At 63.4% G+C, this 20267-nt stretch overlaps 4 protein-coding genes across 5 annotated transcripts; 1 reads left to right on the forward strand and 3 right to left on the reverse strand.

Moving 5' to 3' along the window:
- Nucleotides 1–805: 805 nt before the first annotated feature.
- Nucleotides 806–1385, reverse strand: LOC129130948 (peptide YY-like). Its single transcript, XM_054649656.2, has 3 exons — nucleotides 1207–1385; nucleotides 1017–1088; nucleotides 806–830 (listed from the first exon to the last, which is right to left on the reverse strand). Exons 1-3 carry the CDS (start codon nucleotides 1383–1385, stop codon nucleotides 806–808), a joined length of 276 nt encoding a protein of 91 aa, XP_054505631.1.
- Nucleotides 1386–4559: 3174 nt separating this feature from the next.
- On the reverse strand, nucleotides 4560–6791 carry TMEM101 (transmembrane protein 101). Its single transcript, XM_054649635.2, has 4 exons — nucleotides 6609–6791; nucleotides 5877–6057; nucleotides 5602–5748; nucleotides 4560–5118 (listed from the first exon to the last, which is right to left on the reverse strand). The coding sequence occupies exons 1-4, from the start codon at nucleotides 6743–6745 to the stop codon at nucleotides 4810–4812; spliced, it is 774 nt and encodes a 257-aa protein (XP_054505610.1). The 5' UTR covers nucleotides 6746–6791; the 3' UTR covers nucleotides 4560–4809.
- Nucleotides 6792–7946: 1155 nt separating this feature from the next.
- LSM12 (LSM12 homolog) lies at nucleotides 7947–15677 on the reverse strand. The gene is made up of 5 exons (XM_054649642.2): nucleotides 15473–15677; nucleotides 12654–12787; nucleotides 9429–9538; nucleotides 8966–9092; nucleotides 7947–8157 (listed from the first exon to the last, which is right to left on the reverse strand). Exons 1-5 carry the CDS (start codon nucleotides 15591–15593, stop codon nucleotides 8065–8067), a joined length of 585 nt encoding a protein of 194 aa, XP_054505617.1. The 5' UTR covers nucleotides 15594–15677; the 3' UTR covers nucleotides 7947–8064.
- A 65-nt stretch (nucleotides 15678–15742) lies between these two features.
- On the forward strand, nucleotides 15743–20040 carry G6PC3 (glucose-6-phosphatase catalytic subunit 3). Of its 2 annotated transcripts, none has more exons than XM_077191002.1 (7): nucleotides 15743–15870; nucleotides 16511–16737; nucleotides 17121–17227; nucleotides 17388–17478; nucleotides 17801–17919; nucleotides 18060–18151; nucleotides 18916–20040. In XM_077191002.1, exons 1-7 carry the CDS (start codon nucleotides 15853–15855, stop codon nucleotides 19477–19479), a joined length of 1218 nt encoding a protein of 405 aa, XP_077047117.1. In that variant the 5' UTR covers nucleotides 15743–15852; the 3' UTR covers nucleotides 19480–20040. The 2 variants fall into 2 exon arrangements, with proteins under 2 accessions (XP_077047117.1, XP_054505593.2); XM_054649618.2 differs by having other exon boundaries at nucleotides 18010–18151; nucleotides 18916–19405.
- The last annotated feature ends 227 nt before the right edge of the window (nucleotides 20041–20267 follow it).

The following is a 20267-nucleotide window of genomic DNA, read 5'->3' on the forward strand; positions in this document are numbered from 1 at the left end:
TTAATGTTTGACCCCGCGCTGAGGGGGCTCCCGGAGGGGACAGGACGTGGGCACGGGTGTCCGGCCCCACGGAGGGACAGAGGGACAGGTGTGGGGACAGAGGGGCACAGCCAGGGGGGCTGGTGGGGTGTAAGTGTGGCAGGAGTGGATGGAAGGGGGGGAGCGGGACAGGGGGGACATTGGAGGGGCAGCACCCCCAGGAATGCCCCCACCCCTGTGCCCCAGCCCCCCCAGCACCCCCTGCACCCCCACATTCACCAGCGGTGGATCCCCCCAGCAGTGCCCCCCATTACCCCACACCCAGCGCACCCCAGTGTCCAACCCCAGCTCACCACACTCCCACCTTTCCCCACGCACCCCCTCCTCCAAAACTCCCACCCCTCATCCCCTTCCTCTCCCCTCCTTTCACCCCCCAATCCCTGCCCACCTCCTGACCCCCCTCCCTGCACCCCGGCACCTCCTGTCCCCCATTCCCCCCATCTCCCCCTGCACCCCTCCATCCCCTCCATCTCCCCCCACCCCTCCATCCCCCCCGCGCCCCCCACGCACAGCGCGGAGCCTCCCGTGCCCACGATCGCTCTTTTATTGTCGCTGCGGGGCCGTGCAGGGACCACGCGGGACCCCCCCGGCAGCGGTGGGGAGGGGACAGGGTCGGGGACCCCCCCCGGCAGCGGGACACCCCCGGGCCGGGTTCTGGGGGTCCCCGGCCTTCCAGCGGAGGGTCCTGCGCTGGCCCTGGGTCCCCTGGGGGGTCCCGGAGAGATGGGGAGGATTTGGGGGGCAGGGGGGGCTGGGCGGGGCGGGGTCACCACGAGGAGTCGTCATCGAACCTGCGGGAAGAGCTGGTGTGAGAGAGAGGGGGAAAAGAGACCCCTGACACCCCCTGGGACCCCAAACTGCCCCGGGACCCCCAGCCCGGGGTGCGCTGGGCACAGGGAGGGGGACAGCGGCAGGGACACTCACCGTGACCGGTCACTGCCTGTCCCAGGAGCAGGGACAGCGACAGGGACACTCACCGTGACCGGTCACTGCCGGTCCCCAGGAGCAGCTCTGTCCCCTCGGTGCCGGGGCTGCCGCGTTTCCCGTACCTGCGGGACACGGGAGCGCGCCTGAGCGGCGGGGACCCCGCGGGTGCGCGCGCGGAGGTGCAGAGGGGACCCCGCGGGGACAGGGACGCGCGTGTCCCCCCCTCCCTGTCGCGCTCACCTCTGCCGCGTGACCAGGTTGATGTAGTGGCGAAGGGCCGAGAAGTAGCGAGCCATCTCCTCGGGGGACGCGTCCTCGCCGGGGCTCTCGGGTTTTGGGGGGTACGCGGCCGCCAGGCACAGCAGGACACAGAGGGACACGGCCACCAACGCGCGCCACGGCCGCGGGGATGGCACCATCTGCGGGGGACAGGGGACAGGGGCGGCTGTGGATGCGGGGGAGGCCCCCCCCATCACCCTCGGGACCCCCAAACCGGCTCTGACCCCACCAAACCCCGGGACCCCGTTCATTTATCCTCAGAGCCCCCCCCAGCTCCCCAAGGGTTTGTTCCACCCCCCCACGCGGGACCCGGCCCCACTCAAGGGACATCGCCACCCCCGGGACCCCCCCGTATCCCATGGGGACACCTCCCTCCCACAGACCCCCCCTCAAGGGAGCTGTCCCACCCCAAAGCACCCCCGAGACCCCCGTGCCCCCAAAGGGACACCCCCCCCCCAGGGTCCCCACAGCTGATTGTCCCTCCTGGGGTCCCCCCCGGGACCCCCGCCCGTGGCTGCACTCACGATGGCGGAGGCAGAGGTGACAGGCAGGGCCTGGCAGTGGGGTGACAGTGCCGGGGACACGGCGGCTCCTGCACCCGCCCGGGCTTTTATAGCCCCAGGGGGGCTGGTGGCTCCTCCCTCACGCGTGACAGACCCACGGGCACGCAGGACCCTGCGGCCCCCCCCCGCCACGGCCCGGGGACACGTGCCAGCACCCTGTCACTGTCCCCTGCACGGTCCCCAGCCTGGGGCATGAAGGGAATGGGGAGGACAGAGTGGGGGGGACACACGGACACGGGGACACACGGACACGCGTGTGGCCACAGGACACGGACACGGCAATGCCAGGTGGGCACGGGACATAGGCAGAGGTGTGACATGTCACCATGGCACACACAGGTGACACAGGCAGCCAGGACACACGAAGTGGCACGTGGCAGATGTGACAGGCAGCCGTGGCACGGTGACATGGATGTGACACGCAGCCGTGGCACGACGACACAGGACACACACGGATGTCACACGCAGCCGTGTCACACAAACCTGCCCTGACACAGCCGCGGGATGTGACAGCGGGACACGGGGACATCAGCCACACCCAGGGACACAAACGTGGCACACGGGACAAGACCCACGGCCCTGAGCCACGCACGGGGGACAGTGGAGGGGACAGACACACCCACAGCCACGGCTGCCTCAGTTTCCCCAGACGAGGCACGAAGCCGCCACCACAGCCCTGTCACCGCAGCCCCGCCACCGCCATCGAGCGCTGTCACCTCCCCCAGGACGGATGAGGTGACCTTTCCAGCCCCCCGTGCGGGGACATTAATCCCGTATGGATTTACCATTAAGGAGCAATCACCGGCTCCGGGGGAAACTGAGGCACGGAGGGACGCGGCGGGGACGTGCCCGCCGCGCAGGGGCCACCAAAGCCACCGTGGGATGCTGGGATGGGGACAGGCGGCAGAAGGGGGGGTCCCCAAAACCGCCGGGATGGCCGCACCCAGCTGCACCCGCATCCCCGGCCAGTGGGGCGGAGGGGACACGGCCGTGGGGACATTGTGGGGTGCCACCAGCGCGGCTGGAGGCGACACGAATCGGCCGGGGCGGGGGGGACACGGGAGGTGCCAGCCCCGACCGGAGGGGACACTTGCCCTGCCCGGGGGGGGGGGACACGGACACCTGAGAGGGGACACGAACACCTGCCCTGCACGGGGGGGGGGACACGGACACCTGAGAGGGGACACGAACACCTGCCCTGCCCGGAGGGGGACACGGACACCTGAGGGGGGACACGAACACCTGCCCTGCCCGGGGGGGGGGACACGGACACCTGAGGGGGGACACGGGAGGTGCCAGCCCCGGCCGGAGGGGACACTGGAGGTGCCAGCCCCGGCCGGAGGGGACGCGCCCCCCGCTCCTGCCCCGGTTGTCACCCGGGCAGCGGCGGCCCGAACGCGGCTGGTGGCAGTGGCGGGGCTGTCCCCCGTGGCGTGGCCGCGCTGTGACACCCGCGGGCTGCGGGGACACGGGCGGGGGGTCCCGGCCGAGCGGCGCCGGGCTCGGGCAGCACCGGGAGGGGGGAAAGCAGCGCCCGCAGCCCCCCCCGGCCCCGGAGCTTTCACGTTGGTGCGGAGCTGACGGGAGCGGAGGGGGCTGCGGGGACCCCAGGGCAGCGCCAATGTCACCGCGCTGTCACAGCCGTCCCCCGACCGAGGGGGATCAGGGCGCGGGTGGCCCCCAGCAGCAGCCGCGGGGGGACACGGGGAGGGGGGGACCGGAGCTTTCTGCCCCATTTATCCCAGTGACAGCAAACAGACATTTTCCAAAGGTCACACGATGGCTCTGCTGCGGGGAGGGGGGGCGCGGGCTGCACCCCCCGGCACAGCGGGGACAGGGCTGGGGGGGGTCCCCGCCTGCCCCCACCTCCCCAGGGGCAGTGAGGAGGAAGAGGAGGGTCTGGGGGTGAAGGCGCGGGGCTGGAGCCGCCGGGGGGTGCCGGGGGTGAGGAGCCGAGGCGGCCCCCCCCGAGCAAACAGGGCTCTGCCGCCTGCCCGCGTTTTATGGCCCCGGTTCCGCCGGAGGCGCCATTAGGGCCCCCCGGAGGAAGCCCCTTATCAGCCCTGTTTGCTTTTCCGGACACCTGGGAGGGGACACGGACACCTGGGAGGGGGGGACACGGACACCTGGGAGGGGGGGACACGGACACACAGCCCTGCACCGGAGGGGCGGGGACACACACACACAGCTCGGGGACAGGATGAGACCACAGCCCACGGGGACCCTGGGGGTTGCCAGCCCCTCCCTGGGTCCCACCAGGACCCCCACCCATGCCAGAACACCCACAGCCCCTCCACCAAGTCCTCAGAGTGGGTCCTCCTGAAGCAGCTCCCCACAAGCCTCTCAGACTCACATCCCTCCCCAGATTTGCCCCCCCAAAGTGGCTCCCCATGAGGGTCCCCCAAAAGTGCTCCCCTGCAGCAGCCCCTCCACCCCAAGCCCCTAAAGGAGCTCTGCCCTCCAAGCCCCCCCAAAAGCATCTCTCCTGAATCAGCTTCCCCCAGAGTGACTCCTCTGAAGCAGTTTCCCCCACAGCAACCCTTCCCTCCCAATCAGGTCCCCCCAAAGTGACTCCTCTGAAGCAGTTTCCCCCCAGAGCAGCCCCTCCCTCACCATCAGCTCCCCAAAGCACTCCTGCATTGCATTCCAGAACCCCAAAAGCAGTTTGTACCCCAAAAGCTGCAGTTCCCCTCCTCACCCTGGCACCCAAAGCTGATCCCCCTGGGGTGAGACATTAAACATTTCTCAGTCCATCAGTAAAAATACTTTTTTTTTTTTTTGGGGGGGGGGAGCAGTGACACCCCTCAGCAGGGAGAAGCACCCTGACCACACAGTGGCAGGACCCCCCCCGACCCATCCTCTGCCAAAATTATCAAATATTTACAAACACCACCAAAACAAAACAAAACCAAAAAAAAAAAAAAACACCCCCCAAAAAATCAACAAATAAATAGCGACGCTCCTTAAAAAAATCCCTCCCACCCTTTATCCCCATTGCCCCTCATCCATCGGTGGCCAGGATGACCACGGCCCCGAAGATGCCGACGTTCTGGCCGATGAGCTTCATCTGGTTCCAGAACTCGACGCGGCGCAGCGCGTGCCAGTAGCCCAGGTTGCCGTCGATGAGCAGGATGGCCAGGGGCAGCAGCACGGCCAGCACCTGGGCCGCTGTCCTCACGTAGTACCCCGAGAGGAAGGCCAGGGCCAGCAGCCCGTAGAGCAGGAAGAGCAGCTGCAGGGCCAGCTCACCCCCCAGCAGATGGTCCAGGTAGGCCAGGCGGTCCTCGGTGCTGTGCTGCAGGGAGTAGGCCTGGGGGGACAGCAGGGGACAAGGGGACACTCACAGTGGGGTGTGGCATTGGTGCCATGCAAGGTTTCTACCCCAGGGACAACGGGGACCTGAAGTGTGGTGGCACTGCGAACACCCACACAAGAGTTGTGGCAGTAGGAACACTCACACAAGAGTTCTGGGATGGGGAGAGGTGGCAGAAGGGGGTCCCCAAAACCTGGGGTTCATAGGGAATGCAGTGTGGTGTTACTGGTGACAATCCCCCAAGGACATCTGCTGCCTGAGGCTTCTCCCCTGGGTTGGTGTGGGCTTGGTGACACTGGTGACACCACCCTGAGGTGATCTGTGGTGGTGGATTGTCCCTGAGGGTCCCACCAGGGACAATCTGGAGCACTGTCCCAAGGCTTCTCCTGCAGGGAACTGTGTCCCCAGCCCGCAGCACAGCGGTGCCTGTGTCCCCTGACCCTGGCTGTCCCCTGGCTGTCCCCAGGCTGTCCCCAGTACCTGGCAGATGAGGTAGATGCCCAGGAACACCTGGCCTGTGGACTGCAGGGAGCGGCTGCGGGGTTTCTGCCGGTACAGCTCCCCAGCCCCGCTGGCCAGGATCAGGAACCCGCCGATGATGGCGATGGTGCGCGAGTACATCCTCACCTGTGGGGCCACGCTGCCATCAGTGCCACCCACAGTGCCCTCGGTGCCACCCAGAGCACCCTCAGTGCCACCTGGGCTGCCCTCAGTGCCACCCAGGGCTCTGGGGGCAGCAGGGGTGGGGCTCTCACCTTGAGCCAGTCTCCATAGTGCACATGCCCCCCGACATGGGCAGCATAGGTGGCCACTGCCAGCTGCAGGGCAGCCCCCAGGGCGAACCAGCGCCGCTTGACCCCGAAGGACATGAAGCTGGCACAGAGCACGGCCACGCCCATGTCCACGTACAGGTAGGGCACTGGGATGTCCGGCTTCCTGCGGGGACAGGGACAGCAGCTCTGGCACCCCCGCGCTCATCCCAGAGCCTCCCTCAGGATATGGGGCAGCCACAGCCCTCCCCTGCCCCACAGAGCCCCTCCGAGCCCCCTCTGCTGCTCTGTCCCCTTCCCTGCCCCACAGAGCCCCCTCTGCTGCTCTGTCCCCTTCCCTGCCCCACAGAGCCCCTCCGAGCCCCCTCTGCCCCAGGCAGCAGCTCCGTGCCCCACCTCAAACGCCACCTGTCCCAGCCCCACCGAAGGTCCCTGGCACCTGTCCCAGACCCACCCCCAGTCCCTCACACCCCGGGCTTCCCCCGGCTCTCAGGGCCCCGCAGCAGCCTCTGCACCCCGGACACTCCCCCAGACCCTCGAGACCCCACACCCCCTCTGACCCTCCAGACCCCACAAGCACCCCAGGCTCTCACAGACCCCCGCCAGCCCAGCCCCACAGCCGCCCCTGCCCTCACAACCGCCCGCAGCCCCTCACAGGCCCAGGCTCCCCAGGAGCACTCGCAGGCGCCCGGCCCCGTCTCGCCCCCGGGCGCGCACCGGCGCAGGTCGGCGCGCTCGGCGCACAGCAGGAGCCCGCTGAAGCAGTGCCAGAAGGGGAAGCGGGTGAGCAGGACGCCGCCGCCCGCCGTCAGCAGGCGCAGCGCCCGCCGCCTCCACCCGCGGCCCGCCGCCATTACCGGGCCGTCCCGCCGGAAATGCCGCGCCGGAATTGCCGCCTCGTGGACCAATCAGCGCCGTGCCTGGTGAAGCCACGCCCCCTCTTTACAAACCACGCCCCTGTAATTGTAGCGCCCTCATTCCCCTCAGGCCGCGCCTCTCCATTCAAATGGCGGATCCTGCCCCAAAACTGCGGCCCCGCTCTGTTACAGCCGCGCCCCGGAGCCTCCAGCCTGCCCCGGGCCGCACCTTCCCCCCGAAACCCCGCCATGGCCTCATCCGCGCCCATCAATCAATCAAACCCTAATTGAATATGCGGCGCCAGGCCCCGCCTCCCGCTGAAGCCACGCCCCATAACAAAGGGGAAGTAAACCCCGCCCCAAGCCACGCCCACTCATCTTAACCACGTCCCTCATGAGGCCACGCCCCATTGAGCCCCCACAGACTCCGGTGATGGTTAAAAAAATTTCGGGTTTTTATTGTTTTTTGCTAAACAAGACTAAAAAATTTTCCTTTTTTTTTTCTTTTTTTTTAATTTTTTTTTTAATCTTTAATTTTCCTAAAGGCAGGGCTTGAATTGTTTTGAGTTTGATCTGCTTTTTGTTTTTAATTAAAAAAAACCCAAACAAAAAAAACAATGGGAGGAAACAAAAGGGGGAGGGGGAGGATCGTGGCAAAAAAAAAAATTAAAATTAAAAAAGAAATTAAAAATTAAATGAAAAAGGGCAAAAAAAAATTAAAAACATAAAGGAAATGGGGTGAAAACCCCAAATCCAGGTTCTGGCTGCTCCCAAGGGGGTGTTAGAGGGATTTTTTGCCACGACCCTGCTAGAAGCAGACAAATATTTAAAGAACATTTTAATATATATTCATATATATATTTAAAGATAAGAAAAATAAGACTAATTCAAGCCTTGCCCTGTGCAAACAAAATTAAAACGAGACCACGTTGGTCACGAGGGTCCCGGGTCAGCCACCACAGTCAGCTCGTTAGCTTTATTTTCTGGAGGGATTTTTGGGGAAGAGGGAGGCAGGAATTGGGAGGAAAAGGGAAAGAAAAAAAAAAAAGGCCAAAAAATAAAATTAACAGAGTCTGACTGGCTGGAGGGAGAAACCATGGCGGAAAAACAAAGTCTGTTAGTCAAGTAATGCGTGAGGAGCTTTAAATTATTCTCTTTTCTCATTTGTTTTGAAGTCTAAAGTTTGGAATTGGTTGAGATTCCCCAAAAAAAAAAAAAAAAAAAAAAAAAAAAAAAAGGAAATAAAAGTTGAAGGAGCCCCCGGCGCCGCCTCCGGGGAGGGGACGCGGGGATGGGGTGGTGGCCCCGAGGTGGCCTCAGGATGACAGGGACGTGTCCTTCTGTGTCTGCTGTGCTTGTGAACGCTGCAGGACCTTCTGGCTTTCCACGTCCCGGAAGTGTTTCTCCACCTGCAGGGGAAGGGGGGCATGGAGGGGGTCAGGGAAGGAACCCTGGAGGGGCTGGGGAGCCCCAGGAGGGGATGGGAACCCCTGGAGGGGCTGGGGAACCCCTGGAGGGGATGGGGAAGCCCTGGAGGGGATGGGGAATGCCCAGAAGGGCTGGAGGCCAAGCAAGGAGGGGCTGGAGAAACCCAGGAAGGGTTGGAGAACCCCTGGAGGGGCTGGGGACCAAGCAAGAAGGGTCTGGAGAACCACAGGAATGGCTGGGGAACCCCAGGAAGAGCTGGAGGCCAAGCAAGGAGGGGCTGGAGAACCTCAGGAATGGCTGGGGAGCCCCAGGAAGAGCTGGAGGGGAGAAGAGGGGCTGGGGAACCCCAGGAGGAGCTGGAGAACTCCAGGGGGGCTGGAGGCCAAGCAAGAAGGGGCTGGAGAATCACAGGAATGGCTGGAGAACTCCAGGAGGGGCTGGAGGCCAAGCAAGGAGGGGCTGGACAACCCCTGGAGGGGCTGGAGACGAAGAAAAGAGGGGCTGGGGAACCCCAGGAAGAGCTGGAGAACTCCAGGAGGGGCTGGAGGCCAAGCCAGGAAGGGTCTTGAGTGTCCCCAGGGAGGTGACACCCACCCAGTCCTTCCCAGTGTCCCCATCCCCTGCTCAGCGTTCTGAACACAGGACACAAAAAGGGTGGCAGGGGGATGTGGAGAGGGAAGGGGATGCCAGGAGGGGCTGGAGCCCAGCCAAGGAGGCTCCTGGCTGTCCCCAGGGACGTGTCCCCCTCCCAGGAGGTGCCACCCCCCTCTGTCCCCAGCCCACACTCACTATTTTGCGTACGTGGCTCAGGGCGCTCCCCTCTTTGCCTTTACAGTTCTCCACCTGGTACGGAGGGGCAATGACGACTTCTTCCATCACAACTATGTTCTTCTCCTGCCATTTACAGTCCTTAATGCTGAGGGGAGGGACAATGGCATCAGGGACTGCCACCACTGCCCCCTGAGGTGGGCCTGAGGGGGCAAAGAGCCCCCCGGTCACTCCAGGGTCCAGCTGGAGAGGAGTGGGAGCCCAGGGGTGGGGTGGGATGTGCCAGGCAGGGCAGGGAGCAGGCAGGGAGCCACCCTCACCCCCAAGGATCCCATCCAGGACACACCAGAACGTTCCAGGGCAAACCCAGCGAGGGCAATCCCCTAGAAAGGCTGTGGGGGAACCCACAAAGGAGCCTGGGGACCCAGAGCTGGGTACTGGGGACTCCCAGGTGGGCACTGGGGACCCCTGGAGTGGCACTTACGTCTTATGGATGGTCTGGAAGAGCTGCTGCCCCTCCAGAGAGACACCAGCACTAATTGCATACGCCTGGCTCATCTTCTCCTCCTTCTCCGTCCGTGCTTTGTTGGCAAGCTGGGGACACACAGGGACAGGGGCTTGGGCTGGGAGCAGTGAGGGGACACGGGGACACCCCAGACACGGCTCTGCCCCTTGTGATTCCAGCCTGAATTCCCCTTTGGAGGCACCCTCAGCACTGCCAGGGCCTCCCAGAGATTTGGGGGATGGTGGTGCCATCTTCCCCCACATCCCCCTGACCCTTTCTGGATTAATTCTGGCATTTCAGGTGCAAACCCCCCTCACAACTCAGATCACTTGGGATGGAGATGGGGAAGAGGAGCCTGGAACACTCAACACGCTGGGAGTAAATGCTCCACACAGGAGTTGGAGCAACTTTAGCCTGCAGCAGTTGGTTTGTTCCCAAAAAATAACCAGAATTGGTTATCTGGGAGCTGCATCCATGTGTGGGGAGGTGTGATTACACACAGAGTGCTGGAATAGAGATGGAAAACCCCGACCCTGGCCTCCCCCAGGCTGCATCCCATGGATGTGGGAGGAGAAGGAAGCAGAGCCTGGAGGCAGCAGCCTTGGACCAGCTGCCTTTTCCTGGCTCGAGCTGCCGCAGTGGAGGAGCCACATCAGCATCATCCCTCCTCTTCCTCCTCCTGGAGCCTCCTCATTGCTGGGAGCACACCCAGAGCTGCTCTGGCTTCCTGCTGCTGCCTGAGGGGGTCTCACCCCTTCCAAAGCCCCAGCTCCCTCTGGGTGGGGACACTTCAGTGGCCCTGAGGGACAGGAGTCCCTCTCCCAGCCATCCCGAGTCCCCTCCTGGTGGCAGCAGGCACTGCAGGAGCACTGGGGTGTGCTCCCTGAATGCCTCAGCAGGGACAGGAGCCTTCCTCACCCTCACAAGCCACCCAGCCTGTTCCATGTGGGAATGGCTCTCTCCAGGACCACCAGCCAGGCTTCTAAACCGGGCACAACATTCCACAGGAACTTCCCTGCACCCCACACCCTTCCCAGCCTTCCCTGAGGTGCCACAGCCCCTCACTCCTCCAGAGGGGCTGCCACAAGGCTGGAGAAGTGGGAACCCCCCCCAACACCACACTGGGATGGGCTGGAATTGTGGGACAGAGCCCTGGGAATCCCCTCTGCCACGTCCTCCCTGAGCAGATCCCCCTTCCCCAGCCTGAGGTTTAGATCCCCTCTGTCCCAGGCCTGGGGATGCTCCTCCAGCAGCTGCTGCATCCAGACCTGGGCACAGCCCTGCCAAGAGGCCACTGGGAGGTGACTGGAACCCCTGGAGAGGTGTCCCCATCCCCAGCATCCCAGCATTCCCACGGGATCCATCAGCCCCCTGCAGCAGCTGAGCCCTCCCTGCCCATCCCAAGAGGAAATGGCTCAGCCCTGCAGCTCCAGCCCCTGGATCCCTGCACTCCAAGGAGTTCCCTGCTTGGCAGTGGATGGGAATTCAGAGCACCAGGCAAGGAGGGACCGTGGGGGCCACCAGGGGCCATGCCAGGCTCCCCCCTCATCCCACCTGGGTGCCAGCAGGCTGGGGAGATCAAGGGGATCCATCCAAAATCTCCCTGTGGCTGTGCCAAGGTCCTCAGGTGAGCGCCAGCCCCGTGGGACAGGGGTGTCCCCAAAAGTCCCCAACTCTCTGGGTTACCTGGAGCACCACCAGCACTCCCATGTGCCCACACCTCCTTCTCCCAGTACAACCAGTACCACCAGCAACGTCCCAGTCCTGCAGCAGCCTGCCTGAGCCCCCATGGGGACGGGGATGTGGGGCAGAGCCCACAGAACTGCCCTCCTGCCACTGGAACAGCCCCTTCCAACCTGACTGCATCTGTCACCTCCCCAAATCCAAACCCACAACTCTGGGATGCTGGAAAAGACCAAAGTCAGCACTGGAATTCCTGGGGGATCCCTGAAGTGAGCACTGGAATTCCTGAGGGGGATCCCTGAAGTGAGCACTGGAATTCCTGAGGGGGATCCCCAAAGGGAACATTGGAATTCCTGAGGGGGATCCCTGAAGTGAGCACTGGAATTCCTGAGGGGGATCCCCAAAGTTAACACTGAATTCCTGAGGGGGATCCCCAAAGTCAGCACTGGAATTCCTGAGGGGGATCCCCAAAGTGAACACTGAATTCCTGAGGGGGATCCCCAAAGTCAGCACTGGAATTCCTGAGGGGGATCCCTGAAGTTAACACTGAATTCCTGAGGGGGATCCCCGAAGTCAACACTGGAATTCCTGAGGGGGATCCCCAAAGTCAGCACTGGAATTCCTGAGCGGGATCCCCAAAGTCAGCACTGGAATTCCTGAGGGGGATCCCTGAAGTTAACACTGAATTCCTGAGGGGGATTCCCTCGGGCTGAGCTCCCAGCCATGTCACTCGCTGCAGTGACAGCCAACAGTCACAGCGTGGTGGCAGCTGTGCCATCTGAGACCTCAGATGTGTTCATCCATCGGGAAGGGACCCAGGAGGGGATGGACACCCAGCTGGTGCCACCTGTGTGGCACAAAGGCCCAGGAGAGGTGTCCCTGTGGCACAAGGAGGTGACAACTGAGCAGCCCACACCTGGATTCATCCCAGCACTGAGGGCTTGGGGTCACCTTCCCTGTTTTTCACCTCACCGGGAATGGGCAGTGATCCCATTCCAGGATGGATGAAAAGCAATTCCTCAGAATTCCAGGAGTTCCCCTTTGTGTGCATTCCAAAATAGCATCATCCAGACCCTAAACACCACAACCTGGACCCAAACTACCAAAACCCAGGCTCCAAACCCCTCAAAATGCAAGCCCCAAAACAAGATCACCTTAGATCCCAAAAATACCAAAATCCAGGTTCCCAAAGGCCAAAAATCTAGACATAAAACCCAAGCCCCAAAACCACCCAAAAACCAGGCCCTAAATGCCAGAACCTGGACCCTAAACCCAACAAAATTCAGGCTCCAAATGCCAAAATCCAGAGCCCAAAGTGGTAAAACCCAGAGCCAAATCACCAAACCCCAGATCCAGGATGGAACTCTGTGAAGCTGCACTGGGAGCAGCTCCAGCGGTGATTCCTGCTGGATCCCTGCAGGATTTTGGGGGATCCCTGCAAGATTTTGGGGGATCCCTGCAGGATTTTGGGGGACCCCTGCAGGATTTTGGGGGACCCCTGCTGAGGAGGGGCTCTCTCACCTTGCTGACGTTGAGGGAGGCTAAAGGGGGAGGCGTTTCCGTGCGGTCATTGATTATTTCCACTTCTGACACGTACTGTAAGTTTACGAGCAGGATGTCTGCGTGGTTGGGCTTGCCACTGGAAGAGGGGCATTCTGGAGGAGGGCATTAAGGAAAACAAATCCAGAGAGAGGTTTTTGGAGGTGAGGAGCAAGCCAGGAGGAGGTTGGGTTTGTGGGGAGCTCCTCCTGCTGCCTTGGGATCGTCAGTGATCCCATCTCACTCATCTCCCTCTGGGTGCTGATCCTGGTCTATCCCAACTCCAGGTTGAGTTCTCCAGTCCTGGTCCACCAGCACCAGCCCACCACCACCACTGGCCTGAGCCAGCACCACCAAATTTGCACTTTTTCCACCAGAACTCTTTTCCTCCTGCAGGCAGCAGCATCCCCAGGGAAGATTCCCTGCTCTGGAAGGAAGGGAACTCCCAGGAGAGGGACACACAAGGCTGGTTGTTGGGAATGAGACAGCACCCCCAAAAAAAACCCCAAAACACTCCTTTCAGAGCTGGCAGGGATTCCTCCACAATTCCTCTGCTTCCATGAGGATGGATGGATGGATGGATGGATGGATGGATGGATGGATGGATGGATGGATGGATGGATGAGGGATGGATGGATGGATGGATGGATGGATGGATGGATGGATGGATGGATGGATGGAGGGATAGAGGGATAGATGATGGGATGGATGGATGGATGGAGGGATGGATGGATGGAGGGATGGGTGATGGATGGATGATGGATGGATGATGGATGGATGGATGGATGGATGATGGATGGATGGAGGGATGGGTGATGGATGGATGGATGGAGGGATAGATGGATGGATGGATGATGGATGGATGATGGATGGATGGATGGATGGATGGATGGATGGATGGATGGATGATGGATGGATGGATGGATGATGGATGGATGATGGATGGATGGATGGATAGATGATGGATGGAGGGATAGATGGATGGAGGGATAGATGGATGGAGGGATGGATGGAGGGATGATGGATGGATGGATGATGGATGATGGATGGATGGATGGATGGATGGATGGATGGATGGATGGATGGATAGATGATGGATGGAGGGATAGATGGATGGATGGATGGATGGATGGATGATGGATGGATGGATGGATGGATGGATGGATGGATGGAGGGATGGGTGATGGATGGATGGATGGATGGATGATGGATGGATGGATGGATGGATGGATGGAGGGATGGATGATGGATGGATGGATGGATGATGGATGGATGGATGGATGGAGGGATGGATGGATGGATGGAGCACAGCATGGAGAGCCTCTTCTATGCCAACACCATCTCCCCCTAGTAGAGATCCTCATGGAAGCCCCTGTTCCTCTCCCAGCCCCTCTGAGCACAAGGTGGAGCCCTCCCTAATAAACACCATTCAACGATGAGCAGAAAGCCAGGGAATTCCAGTCTCCCCGTTTGGGGGATGAGCTGGAGCACCCCAGATGTGGCAGGAACAGCTGGACTTTGGGAAGGGCTCAGCCCCCTGTGGGGCTGACAAGCAGCACTGAGTGACCTGTTGGACCCTCTGGGATTTTCCTGCTGCCTCTAGCGGGACCTGGGAGCTCCCCTGGCTCCAACCACATCCCAGGCACCCAGGGGGCTTTTTCCTGATGTGTTTCCCACAGCTCCAGCCACAAAATCCTCTCCCAGTTCCTCATTCCCTGCAGAAGCCACCCCTGGCCCCCCAGAACTCCAATGCCAGCCCTGAGCTGAGCATTCTCCTTCCCCTCTCTCCTGGGACCCTCCACTGCTTTTCAACAGCCCTTGGCTTTTCCTGTTCCTTGCAGATTCCAAACAAAACCACATCCAAGTGTATTCACACTGGGGGGGCAGGGAACACCCCACTGCCCCCCACTCACCCCAATAAAAGGCTCCCCAACCCTCCCATAGTGAATGCCACACCCCCACTCACCCCACTACAGAATTCCTCACTGCTGCCCCCAAAAACCTTCAGGACACCACAGTCCCCCCCCCATTCTCCCCAAAACTGGGATCTCTCTCTGCCCCCATTCAAACCAGTACAGAGCTCCTCACTACCTTCCTAAAGCTCTTTATAATGCAGGGCTCCTCCATCCCCCATTCACCCCAAAACGGGCCCCCAATACCCCCATTCCCCCTAACACGGGCTCCCCAATCCCCCCAGAACAAACCTCCCCGATCCCCCCAAAATCTCCCTACAGGACACCCCACATCCCATTCACCCATTACAAGACCCCCAACTCCCCCATTCACCAGGGCTCCTCAATCCCCACTCCCCTGGTTACAATCGCCCCAGTCCCCGCACACAGAGCTCCCCAATCCCCTCATTCACCCCAACACCAACCTCCCCAATCCTCCCAAAATCTCCCTACAGGACACCCCACGTCCCATTCACCCATTACAAGACCCCCAACTCCCCCATTCACCCCAGCTCAGGGCTCCTCAATCCCCGCTCCCCCGGTTACAATCGCCCAATCCCCGCACACCGAGCTCCCCAATCCCCTCATTCACCCCAACACCAACCTCCCCAATTCCCCCAAAACCTCCCGAGCGGACTCCCCGCTCCCCCCATCGCCCGGGGGTCTCCCGCAGCCCCTCAGACCCCTCCCCGTCGCCGCCCACCTCGATCCCCTCACACCCCCTCCCCTTTTTCCCCCTTTCCCCTCCCTCCCTCACGCCCCCCCCCCCCTCATCGGGCGGGCCGCAGAGGCCCGAGCGGGCCGCGCCGGGGCCGGGACCAACGCGGCGAGGCGCGGGCGGGTGGATACTGAGCGCCAGCATCTTGCTGGGGTAGTCGAAGGCGACGACCTCGCCCTGGAGGCGCTGCTCCTGGCAGGTGCGGCAGGACACCTGGCTGCCCACGCTGAAGTACTCGCCCGGCGCCGCCATCTTGTCCGCCCGCAGCGCCCGCGGCTCCGCTCGCCTCGGCCAGGCGCGGCGGGGGCGGGGCCGCGCGGCAGCGAGGGCGGGGATTGGCGCTCCGCCCCGCCGATCTGCTCCGCCCCGCTCCCTGATTGGCTGAGCCCAGCCCGGCCGCGGTTTGTCCCTCCCGCCCCGCCGTAGCGCGCCGCCCCGCGGGCGGTGATGGGAATTGTAGGCGGAAGAGGGCGCGGAGAGCGGCGGGAGGGAGTTTTGAGGGGTCCCCGGGATGGAGCCCCCCCCTCAGGTACCTCCCGCCGGTACCGGGGGGTGGGCAGCGCCACCGGGAGGCTCAAGGAGGGTCAGAGGCTGCTGGTGGGGATGGGCAGGCCGCGGGTCAGATGTAGGGAGACCCCAGGGAGGCCTCGGGCCTGAGAGCACAGGGAGGCCCGGAGGGACCCCAGAGGGACCCCAGGGAGGGCCAGGACCGGCCTTAGGGAGACCCGGGGAAAACGCCAAGGAAAACCAAGGGTGGTTCCAGGGACACCCCAGGCCCTCTGCAGAATGACCACAGGACACCCAGGAGGTTTCCAAGGGAAAGCCCAGGGAGGTGGTGGCTCTTTGGAGCATCTCAGCTGCTCCAGCAAAACCCACAGCAACACCCAGGATCCTGCCCTGGCCCCCAGCCTGGAGCCACAGGTGTGCTCTGCCCTGGGGCAGGAATCTGGGAGTCATTTGTGGGCAAGCTTCGAGTGGTGAATGAGTGTCTGAGTCAGTGCCAAGGGATCCCTTTGGGATCCAGCCACCTCCCACCAAGGGATCCCTCGGGGTCCAGTCACCTCCTCTGATGTCCCAAAGGGATTCCTCAGGGTCCAGCCACCTCCCCTGCTGTCCCCAAGGGATCCCAGGGGATCTGTGCTGGGGCTGATCTCCGTGCTGTGTCCCAGCCCAGTGCCATGGACGCCCTGCACGAGGCCGGGATCCACGCCGCCGTGGCCCTGCAGGCTGGGCCGCCCTGGCTGGGGCAGTTCTGGCTCCTGCTGACCTCGCACCTGGACCCCAACTCCATCTACACTGTGTGCTTCCCGCTGGCCCGCGGCCTGGACGAGCACGTGTCCCTCATGGTCCTCTGGATCGCCCTGGTGGCCGAGTGGCTCAACGTGGTCCTCAAGTGGTGAGGGGGGCACGTGGAGGGGGGCACTGGGACACTCCCTGCGCCCTGGCTGTGGCACTCTGGGCACACACTCCCTGCCTGTGGCATTCTGCAGGGTCACCCGAGCTGCCCCGAGTATCTGCCAGGAATTCCAGGCACAGAAAAGCTCGGGAGAGATCAGGACTGGCAAAGGATCCTGATCTTCTGTGGCTTCATCTCCTCTGGGATGGGTTGCAGGGATCCTGCCCTCCTGAATCCCAGGCATGGCTGCAGGGATCCTGCCCTCCTGAATCCCAGGGATGGGCTGCAGGGATCCTGCTCTCCTGGATCCCAGGGATGGCTGCAGGGATGATCCTGCCCGGCTCTGGGCTCCCTCCCACGGCCCCCTGCTGTCCGTGCCGCAGGTTCCTGTTCGGGGAACGCCCGTACTGGTGGATCCACGAGTCGGGGCTGTCTGAGCGGGAGCAGCTCCCCCTGCGCCAGTTCCCGGTCACCTGTGAGACAGGACCAGGTGAGTCCCGGCTCGGGCAGCCCTGGGAGGAGCCCCAGGAGCCCCAAACCTGTGGGAACGCTGGGCTGGAGGTGGGAAAATCCCCTCCTGAGCAGCGGGGAAGGGTTTGGGCTGGGCATTGCCAGCTCTCCCCACAGCCGCCCTGTGCTTCATCCCCCAGGGAGCCCCTCGGGGCACTGCATGATCCTGGGGGCGGCCCTGTGGCCCATTGTCACCGCCCTGAGCAAGGCAGTGTCCAGGTACACCCGGAGGTGAGTCTGGGACGGGCAAGGGCAGCGCTGGGGAGCGTCCTGGGCCTCTGTGGGAACAGGGGGTGGGGCAGAAGGAGGAGTCCCGGGATGGAGACCCCATCCCTTGGAAGCTTCCAGAGCCCCTGTGGGAAGAGGGGGTGCATGTGGGACCCCCACTCAGTGGGCAGCACCCATGGAGGGTGATACAGATCCCTCCCAGGAGGGCAGCTCCAGGGGGACACATCCCTCCCCTGGCAGCTCGGGAGGAGGCTGTGAATGCCCCCAGGGCCTTTTTTTGCTGTGCTTTCCCCCTTCCCGCCCTCCTGACCCCGTTTCCCCCCAGCCGGCTGCTGAGGCTGGTCCCGTTCCTGCTCTACCTCCTCCTGCTGGTGGCCATGGGGCTCTCCCGGATCTTCGTCCTGGCCCACTTCCCCCACCAGGTGATCTCCGGCTCCCTGGCAGGTGAGGGGGGCTCCCAGCCCCTTCCCCTTCCCTGGAGCCCCTTCCCAGCCCAGCCCATCCCAGTGCCGACCCCGCCTGTCCCCGCCCCAGGGATGGCTCTGGGCTGGGGGCTGCAGCGCTGGCCCCCCAACTTCCTCAAGGTTCGCTTCTTCCTGCTGACGGCTCTGGGGCTGCTCCTGAGCGCGCTGGCCCTGCACGGATTGGCCACAGCCGCGGGGCTGGACCTGGACTGGTGAGAGCCCGGGGACAGGGGGACAGGGGTGTCACAGGGGGGACAGGGGTGTCACAGGGAGATGGGGGTGTCACGGGGGGACAGGAGTGTCACAGGGATCAGCTTCTGGGGTGTCAGGGGGTCCCCCAGGGATGTGCTTGCCAGGGAGGGGTATCCCCAGGGATAGGAGGGATCAGGCTGGAGGGAGGCATCCCCACCAATCTCCTGCCAGAGTGGTTTAGGGACTGACTGCAGGGATGTGCCAGGGCTGGCCCCAGGGATCTGGCCCCCCGAGCAGTTTGGGGAGGGGGCTGCCCCCAGAGCCGTTCCTGGAGGGGTCACACCCCAATCCCCGAGTGGTTTGGGGAGGGGGCTGCCCCACAGCCATTCCTGGAGGGGTCACACCCCAATCCCATAGCTGTTCCTGGGTGGGTTCACACCCCAATCCCAGAGCAGTTTGGGGAGGGGGCTGCCCCACAGCCATTCCTGGAGGGGGTCACACCCCAATCCCAGAGCTGTTCCTGGAGGGGTCACACCCCAATTCCCGAGCAGTTTGGGGAGGGGGCTGCCCCATAGCCATTCCTGGAGGGGTCACACCCCGATCCCAGACCCATTTCTGGAGGGGTCACACCCCAATCCCAGAGCGGTTCCTGGAGGGGTCACACCCCAATCCCAGAGCTGTTCCTGGGGGTTTCACACTCCAATCCCAGAGCAGTTTGGGGATTGAGCTGCCCCATAGCCGTTCCTGGAGGGGTCACACCCCGATCCCCGCTGTCCCCCCGCAGGTCCCTCCGCCGGGCCAGCGCCCGCTGCTCGGAGCCCGCCTGGCTGCGGCCCGAGACGCGGCCCTGGTCCTCGCTGTGCCGGGTGAGCGGCAGCGCGCTGGGGCTGGCCCTGGCCGCCCGGCACCCCCTGAGCCGCCGCGCCGCCGAGGAGCTGCGGGGGCTGGAGCCGCCCCTGGGCAGCGCCACGCTGGGGCTGCTGGCTCTGGACATGCTGCACAAGCTGCCCAAGAACGGCGGCAGCGCCCTGTGGTACCTGAACGTGGGTGCCCGCTACGCCCTGGGGCCCGTGCTGGTGGAATCCCTGCTGCCCCAGCTCATCCTCACCCTCCGGCGGCTCCGGGCGACCCCTTAGACCCCCCCCCAGTGTCGGGGATGGGGGGGATCTGCTCCCAGTTCATCCCCACCTGTCCCAGGGACCCCCAGATTGAGCAGGGGGTGTCTGCTCTGTTGCCAGTTCATTCTCACACTCCTTTCACCCCAGGGACCCTGAAACCGAATTGGGGGTCCCCACTCCTGTCCCAGTTCATCCTCACCCTCCCTTTCCTCCAGGGACCCCCAAATTGAGTGGAGGATTTCTGCTCTGTTCCAGTTCATCCTCACCCTCCCTTTCCTCCAGGGACCCCCAAATTGAGTGGGAGGCCCTGCTCTGTTCCAGTTCATCCTCACACTCCTTCCCCCCAGGGACCCCCAGATTGAGTGGGGGGCCCTGCTCTGTTCCCAGTTCATCCTCACCCTCCCTTTCCTCCAGGGACCCCTAAATTGAGTGGGGGCCCTGCTCTGTTCCCCGTTCACTCTCACTCCTTCCCCCCAAACCGAGCATTGTCCCGGTTCATGCTCACCCTCCCCTGCCCCAGGGACCCCCCCTCACCCTGGGGAGGGGTCTCTGCTCCGCCCCCAGCGGCAGAGCCGGGGGTGCCCCGTGCCCAGCGGGGTCTGGGGGGACACAGCCCAGGGACAGCCCCGGCCCGGGGACACTGAGCTGCCACCCCCTTCCCAGCTGTCCCCAGCTGTCCCCACCTCTCCACGGCAGGGATGGGACCCCCCCCCTGCCCCGCCGGGACCCCCCCTCACCGCGGTGTGTGCGGGGCCGCCCCCGTTTGGAACCAAATAAAGCACCAGAACCGAGCCGGGCCCCGAGTGCTGCTGGGGGACACGGGCATGGGGAGGGGGACAGCGGGGACAGAGCCCCCCGAGCACGGGGGTGACAAAGGGGACCCCCCCCTGCTCCCTCCCTGCGGTGCCTGGGGAAACTGAGGCACGTGGGGACACGGCGGGGAGAAGGGGGCAGGGAAAGGGACACGGGGACGGGGAAAGGTACACAGGGACAGGGAATGGGACAAAGGAAAGGGGGA

The sequence above is a fragment of the Agelaius phoeniceus genome, chromosome 26 (assembly GCF_051311805.1).
Source record: "Agelaius phoeniceus isolate bAgePho1 chromosome 26, bAgePho1.hap1, whole genome shotgun sequence".
In the NCBI taxonomy this organism is placed as follows: domain Eukaryota; kingdom Metazoa; phylum Chordata; class Aves; order Passeriformes; family Icteridae; genus Agelaius; species Agelaius phoeniceus.